This window comes from Pristis pectinata, chromosome 5 (genome assembly GCF_009764475.1).
Source record: "Pristis pectinata isolate sPriPec2 chromosome 5, sPriPec2.1.pri, whole genome shotgun sequence".
In the NCBI taxonomy this organism is placed as follows: domain Eukaryota; kingdom Metazoa; phylum Chordata; class Chondrichthyes; order Rhinopristiformes; family Pristidae; genus Pristis; species Pristis pectinata.
This window is the reverse complement of record NC_067409.1, coordinates 10658136-10666164: the sequence shown is the minus strand read 5'-3', so window position 1 is coordinate 10666164 and position 8029 is coordinate 10658136. Positions and strand designations below refer to the sequence as shown.

The 8029-nt window shown below is 48.2% G+C and overlaps 1 protein-coding gene across 1 annotated transcript in view; it reads right to left on the bottom strand.

Annotated features, from left to right (window-relative positions):
- Positions 1 to 2121: 2121 nt before the first annotated feature.
- The window catches only part of scn5lab (sodium channel, voltage gated, type V-like, alpha b), a 449385-nt gene continuing 443477 nt past the window's right edge, over positions 2122 to 8029 (bottom strand). The window contains 1 exon segment of the mRNA XM_052017101.1: positions 2122 to 4050. Coding sequence (XP_051873061.1) covers positions 2816 to 4050 — 1235 coding nt within the window. The 3' untranslated portion in view covers positions 2122 to 2815.

Genomic DNA, 8029 nt, shown 5'->3' with positions numbered 1-8029 from the left:
TGCCTCAACCACTTCCTCTGGCAGCTCGTTCCACATACACCCTTTGTGTAAAAAAGTTGCCTCTCAAGTTCCTATTAAATTTTCCTCTCTCACCTTAAACCTATGCCCTCTAGTTCTTGATTCCCCAACCCTGGGAAAAAGACTGATGCATTCACTATATAAGATCTCTATAAGATCACCTCTCAGTCTCCCTTGTTCCAAAGGAAAAAGTCCTAGCCTGTCCAACCTCTCCCGATAATTCAGTCCCTTGAGTCCTGGCAACATTCTTGTAAACCTCTTCTGCACTATTTCCAGTTTACTAGCATCCATCTTATAGTACAGTGACCAAAACTGAACACAATACTCCAAATGCGGCCTCACCAGTGTCTTGCACCATGACCTCCCAACTTTTATACTCAATGTCATCACTAACGAAGGCCAGTGTGCCAAAAGCCTTCTTCACCACCCTGTCTACCTGTGACTCCACTTTCAGGGAAACATGTACTTGAACTCCAAGGTTCCTCTGTTCTACAATACTCTGCAGGGTCCTAACATTCATTGTGAAAGGCCTACTTGGATTTGACTTTCTAAAATGCAGCACCTCACACTTATCCGAATTAAACTCCATTTGCCATACCTTGGCCCACTTACTCAGCTGATAAAGATCCCCCTGTAATTTTTGATAACCTACTCTACTACCTATTTAGTAATTAGAACATAGAACAGTACAGCACAGTACAGGCCCTTTGGCCCATGATGTTGTGCCGACCTACTCCTTGATCAATCTAACCTACACAGCCCATAACCCTCCATTTTCCTTACATCCATGTGCCTATCTAAGAGTCTTTTAAATGTCCCTATTGTATCAGCCTCTACCACCACCCCCGGCAGTGCGTTCCAGGCACCCACCACTCTCTGTGTAAAGAACCTATCCAACTTCTCCCCTCAGCTTTCCTCCTCTGACAAACTGATGTTCCCATAAAAAAAAGCTAGTTTCAGTTAGGGTATTGATTTTCAAAGTGTTGTGCTCATTCACGCTGGCTGACATCTGAACTCAGACTCTGGGTCATGTGCAAGGCTCACTATTACAGAGACTGGTTTTCAGAAGTCTCAGTTGCAATCAGCGGCATCATATGATAACAATCTGTAAAACCATCCTCAGAAACAGCTTTTTGCTAGAGTATGGAGTAGGGTGACGAGATCAGTGGTAATTTTAATGTGCCCCCAGAGCACTCTACGCAAAAGATGTATTTCACTGTGTGTTTCGATGTACATGTGACTAATAAAGATATCTTAAAATCAGGTATAAAGAGTAACAAAAGCCACCATCCCACCCACCCTCAAAACCCGCACATACCATTCAGCTCAGTGAACACATTTCCCGCAGCCACGCAATGAGCAATGGCTCTGACCTGGAAGGAAAGGTGTTCTTCTGGTGTAATGGGTTCGATCCCCACCCCAGGTAACGGACCAAAGAAGACACTCAGATGTCGTTTTTAATTTAAAGCAGCACTCGTTCATTGTTTCGTGACAGAAGCACTCCTATCTCGATTTACGTAACGCGTAATAAATAAAACAGAAAATATGTGAGACGTTCGAAGGGGCTCATCTCTTTGTTGGTGAATTGGAGCCTAGAAGTTGACACCTTGGTCTTTGCCTCGGTTATCCAGTCGGGTCGGGTCTTGCAGATGAAAATCACGTAAAAATCCTTGAAGGCAGCAGAGGTGAGTTAGTCGGACACTCTTGAGGTCACTGACATTCCCAGCAAAGAATACGCAGAGAGGAGAGAGAGAAAACATGGAATAACTTAAAAAAAACAGGTTGCATAAAAACTGTGCAATCTCAGCAACTCGAGTCAAATGTTCTCCAAATGTCTTTTCTTTTTGGTTTGTGTTTTGTTTTCCACACCAGTTGGTGGGGGAGGGAGACCAGTCCACTTCCCGCCTGCTTGGAGTCTCTTTCCTCCTGGGTCCGGCAGGACCCTCTCCCAACCAGCCGTGCCCTTGACCCCGGCCCCACGCTGAGCAGCTGCCTTCGCTCGGGAGAAAGGACGAAGTCCGTGCCGTCGACATGGCTCCCCGCTCCCACCACCCACCTCCACCCGCCCCACTCCCCCCCCCCCCCCCACCAATCTGCCTCCTCCTCGGACACTTTGTTCTCGGTCGGTGCTGTCTTGGCTGGAGGTCTTGTGGAGGCGGGTTTGGGGCGCCGGATCACCCTGGGCGTGGGTGGCCCCTGAGCGAGTCCCGTGAGGTTGTCCCAACCAAGGCGGGGCGAGAGAGCGCTGGTGCCGGATGGAGCTGTTGGCTTGGCTTCAGGAGATGGCCCTGAATTTCAAGAGGCAGGACCTTATATAATCCTGGTGCAAAAACAGGCAATTATATGCTCAGATAGAAAAATATCAAATATTATAATAAATTTATGAAAGACCCATAACATATGCAATAAGTGTTACATTTGCTACAGAAGTTGTGATAATTGTTAATGCAAGGTCATACATATCCAGCAAGAGACACACCATTATATTATCTCAAATAAATGCATACAGTCATCACTATCGTTTGTGAGCAGTGATAGTGTTGTGTTTCGTTTCCTGATCCCAGCCTACACATTATCGATATCACCACCACAGTCCTGTATGGCTCCTTCCTTGTCATATGAAGCTCAAAGCAAAGCCTGTCAGAACCAAGGACAAAGGTCAACCGCGTCCCCTGGCCTGAACTTTTGCCGAAGAAGTGAAAAAAAAAGCTTAAATTTTCTTTTTCCTCCTTATCTTCCGTGACAACCGTGTTATCATTCCTTTTGTGTAAACAAGACATTGTAAAAGCATTGGTTGTTACACCAAGGACTCCCTGTCTCTGTCGGGACCTCTTACAGAGTCACTTGACGGGATGGGTCCGGGGTCGGTCACTTTCACCACGACGCTCTCGCCCACGGCTCTGGTGACACTGTTGTAGGACGGTGGGGAGGAGGAGGAGGACATTGTCTCTGACCTCTCCAGCTCGGGACCGTAGTGCTCCCTCCACATGGCAGCGAGCAGCCCTTCCCTCTCGGGGGCCTCCTCCGCGATAACGTTCACATCGCTAGTTCTGTGGCGGTACAAGTAGGACGCCTGCTTGACGGAGCGGCGCAGGAGGTGCCTCCGGTACGCCCGCTGGATGATGATGGCGGACACCTCCTCCTGCTTCCGCCGGAGGGTGGTGGTGATGGGCTCGTAGGAGATCTTGGAGGGGTTGGCCGCCATGAACTTCTCCTCCATCTGCAGCTTCAGGGCGTCCATCTCGCCCGACTCCCCCAGCACCCTCTTGGTAAAGGCGAAGAGGATGTCCAAGCAGTGGATCCTGTCTCCGCTCACCATGGGCAGGTCCATGGCGATGAGCTTGAGTCTGTTGGGCTTAGCCACGCGGAGGGGCTCCTTCAGGGCATCCGCGAAGTCGGACAGGGCGGAGTACTCGATGAACTGTGTGGCCTCGGAGTCAAACTTCTCCCACACCTCGTAGAACATCTCGAAGTCGTCCTCGCTGAGGGGCTCCGAGCTCTCCTCAGTGGCCACGCTGAAGTTCTCCAGGATGATGGCTATGTACATGTTGACCACAATGAGGAAGGAGATGATAATGTAGCTGACAAAGAACATGATCCCCACCGACTGGTTGCCACAATCTCCCTTGACGTTGGTGCCCTGGTTTTCCTTCTTGGGGTCGCAGTCTGGGCTTTCGGTGTTGAGGATGGGGCTGAGCAAGCCGTCCCATCCCGCCGACGTGGTGATCTGGAAGAGGCAGATCATGCTGTTGCCGAAGGTCTCGAAGTTGAACATATCGTCGATGCCGTCCTCCTTCCTCACATAGGCGAAGTTGGCCATGCCGAAGATGGCGTAGATGAACATGACCAGGAACAGGAGGAGGCCGATGTTGAAGAGCGCAGGCAGCGACATCATGAGGGCGAACAGCAGGGTCCGTATCCCCTTGGCCCCTCGGATGAGCCGGAGAATCCGCCCGATGCGCGCCAGCCGGATCACTCTGAAGAGCGTGGGTGACACAAAGTATTTCTCAATGAGATCCGACAGCACAATACCTGGGGAGGGAGAAGCAAAACCAGTCCCAATAATTATTAGCAAAGCAACAGGAGCATCATCAAACAAAATGGCGCTGAGGCCATGTGAAGGGATATGAGGCCATGTGAAGGGGTATGAGGTCATGTGAAGGGGTATGAGGTCATGTGAAGGGGTATGAGGCCATGTGAAGGGGTATGAGGTCATGTGAAGGGGTATGAGGCCATGTGAAGGGGTATGAGGTCATGTGAAGGGGTATGAGGCCATGTGAAGGGGTATGAGGTCATGTGAAGGGGTATGAGGTCATGTGAAGGGGTATGAGGCCATGTGAAGGGGTATGAGGTCATGTGAAGGGGTATGAGGTCATGTGAAGGGGTATGAGACCATGTGAAGGGGTATGAGGCCATGTGAAGGGATATGAGGCCATGTGAAGGGATACGAGCCCTGGAGACCAACAGCTTGGTTCATGAGTTACATTTCAGGAGGTGTATTGGTATTGACCTATTGACACGTGTACCAAGATACATTGGAAAAACTTTTGGTTGCGTGCCATCCAGACAGATCATGCCTTACCTAAGTACATCGAGGTACCAAAAAGAAAACAGAATGCAGAATATAGTGTTGTAGCTCCAGAGAACATGGGCAGGGAGATGGCAGATGGAGTTTAGTCCGGATAAATGTGAGGTGTTGCACCTTGGTAGGACTAATGTCAGGAGGCAGTACACTCTGAAGGGCAAGAAGTGTTGAAGAGCAGAGAGACCTTGGGGTGCAGGTCCATGGCTCATTGAAAGTGGCTACACAGGTAGACAGGGTGGTTAAGAAGGCTTATGGAATGCTTGCATTTATTAATTGAGGTATTGAGTACAGGAGTCAAGAAGTTATGCTGCATCTCTATAGAACTCTGGTTAGGCCGCATTCAGAGTATTGCGTGCATTTCTGGTCACCTCACAATAGGAAGGATGTCGAGGCTTTAGAGAGGGTGCAGAGGAGGTTTACTAGGATGCTGCCTGGATTAGAGGGCATGTGCTATCAGGAGAGGCTGGACAAACTTGGGCTCTTTTCTCTGGAGCAGCGGAGGCTGAGGGGTGATCTGTTGGAAGTGTATAAAATTATGAGGGGCATGGATAGGGTGGACAAGCAATATCTTTTCCCCATTATTGAGCGATCCAATACCAGAGAGCATGCATTTAAGGTGGGGGGGGGGGGAGGTTCAGAACAGACGTGAGGGGTACGTTTTTTAGGGTGGTGGAGGCAAATTCATTGGGGGCTTTTAAGAGGGGCTTGGATGGGCACATGAATGAGAGGAAAATAGAGGGATAGGGGCATTCTGTAGGTAGGAGGGATTAGCTATGTCGGCACAACATTGTGGGCTGAAGGGCCTGTTCTGTGCTGTACTGTTCTATGTTCTATGTACTAAAGTGCAGTGCAGGTGAATAAATAAAGTGCATGGGCCATTGGGAGGCAGATTGGGAGATCAAGAGTTCATCTTTAGAGTTCAAGATTCTGATAACAGCCGGTTAGAAGCTGTCCTTGAGTCCGGTGGTTCGAGCTCTCAAGCGTTTGTATCTTCTGCCCAGCGGGAGAAGGGAGAAGAGAGAATGACCAAGGGAGGGGTCCTTGGCTGCCCTCCCGAGGCAGCGGGAGGTGTAGATGGAGTCAGTGTAGAGGAGGGGAGGTTTAGGTACATTAAAGTAGCAGGAAAAGCCCCCCTTCACCCTTGGATGCATTAACTATAATAATTGATTGTATTCAATTTGTATTGAAGAATATGGATTTAAGTCAGAGCAAAGTACAGCGCTGAAACTTGCACTGTGGCCCACAGTCATCAACCACCCTTTTACACTAATCCTATGTTAACCCCATTTCTTATTCTTCCCATCAACTCACCCCAGATTCTACCACTCACTTGGGGCAATTTATAGCGGCCAATTAACCTACCAACCGGCATGAAACTGGAGCACCCAGAGGAATCCCTTGCGGTCACAGGGAGAACGTGCAAACTCCACACCAACAGCACCCGAGGTCAGGATTGAACCCAGGTCTCTGGTGCTGTGAGGCAGTGGATCTACCAGCTGCAGCTCAGTTTCCACATATAGAATTTAGGGGAGCAAGTTAGAATCTATATTCCCTTCTACTACTGGCCAGAGATGCTCAATGATGTTCTGTTGCTCATTCTGCTTCTTTCATTGTGAAATACCCTGATAAACACTTGAGTACCATTTGTTACAGTCTTTGTAGAAGAGTTTGGGACACTGATGACATCGACTTAGGGACGTAGCTTGATAGGAATGCTCAGAGCGCTCCACAGAAAGTTATACCTTCCAAGTATAGTCACCGTTGCGGTAGGTATATGTGGCATCCATATTCCACACAGCAAGGTCAGACATTGATCAGATGATGAGAGCCATAGGTAGGGTAGATAGTCAAAATCTTTTTTTCCCAATGTAAGAGCATCAAAAGCAGAAGAGCATCTTTTTAAGGTGAGAGGTAGGAGATTTAAAAGGGATCTCAGGGGTAACATTTTTACACAGAGATTGGTTGATGTCTCGAACTCACTCACAGAGGAGGTGGTGCAAGCAGATACAGTTACTACGTTTTTAGACAGACACTTAAATAGGCAAGGGGTGGAGCGATACAGTCCCAATGCAGGCAAATGGGATTAGTGGAGATCGGTAATAAGGTCGGTATGGACGTGGAGCTGTATAACTGTGCCAGCTAACATTTTTGTGCTATGGCAGTGCAGGGACACATGACCAGTTAACTCTTTCTCATCAGTTAGCTCATTCTAATAGAGAATTTTATGAGCTGTCCTTGCTGATCTTTAATTACTGCCAAGATAAATAAATGGCTCAACCGAAAAGCAGCTACTCTGACAGTGCTGCATTCTCTCAGCACTACATCGAAGCACCGGCCAAGGGTCATCACCCAGAACCCTGGAGTGAGGCTTTCAACCCATGAGATGGGAGTATAACCACTGGGCCAAGGCAGCTGGCTCCAGTTTAGCAATATTTTAATATATCAGAGGATATAGAAACTTACAACATGGAAGAGGCTATTTGTGTGTATGTCCATTTGTATGGTAACAGTAATCTCAGCCCATCTCGGACTGTCGTACGCAGTTCTGGTGGCCCAGCTACAGGAAGGACATCATTAAGCTGGAAAGCATGCAGAAAAGATTCACGAGCATATTACTGGGGCTGGAGGGCTTGAGTTATAAGGAGAAACAGGATAATTTGGGACTTCTTTCTCCTGGTGTCGGAGGCTGAGGGGAGAGGTTTATAAAAACATGAGGGGCATGGATAAGGTGAACGGTCACAGTCTTTCCCCAGGGTAGGGGAGTCTAAAACTAGAGGACACAGATTTAAGGTGAGAGGGGAAAGACTTAAAGAGAACCTGAGGGGACCTGAGGGTGGTGGCTATATGGAACGAGCTGCCAGAGAAAGTGGTAGAGATGGGTACAATTACAATGTTTAAAAGATACTTACACAAGTACATGGATAGGAAAGTTTTGGAGGTATATGGGCCAAATGCAGGCAACTTTAACTAGCTGGGACAGACATCTTGGTTGGCATGGACGAGTCAGGCTGAAGGGCCTGTTTTCCATGCTTTATAAGTCTATGACCAAGAGAAGGACTTGTAGTCATACAACGCCTTTCGGCTTACCCTCAACCATTTTACCCAATTGAGTACTTTTGAAGTGTAGGCATTGTTGCAATGTAGGAAACGAAGTGACCAACATGTGCACAGAAAGATCCCACAAAGAACATCATGATCATATCAAACCAAGAACTGGATTGAAGGAACCCAAGTGCACCTGATTTCCAGTTTGTGACCAGAAAACAAAAGGAATGATCTTGCGCCTCTATGGACCTCGCATCCCAAAAAAACTTAACAGACAATGGGGTACTTCTGTAGAGAAGTCACTGCAGAAAGATCAGGGAGTTGGGAGCTGTGAGGAACTGGCACTGAAGATGAGTTGAGGCTTGGACTAGATCAGCCATG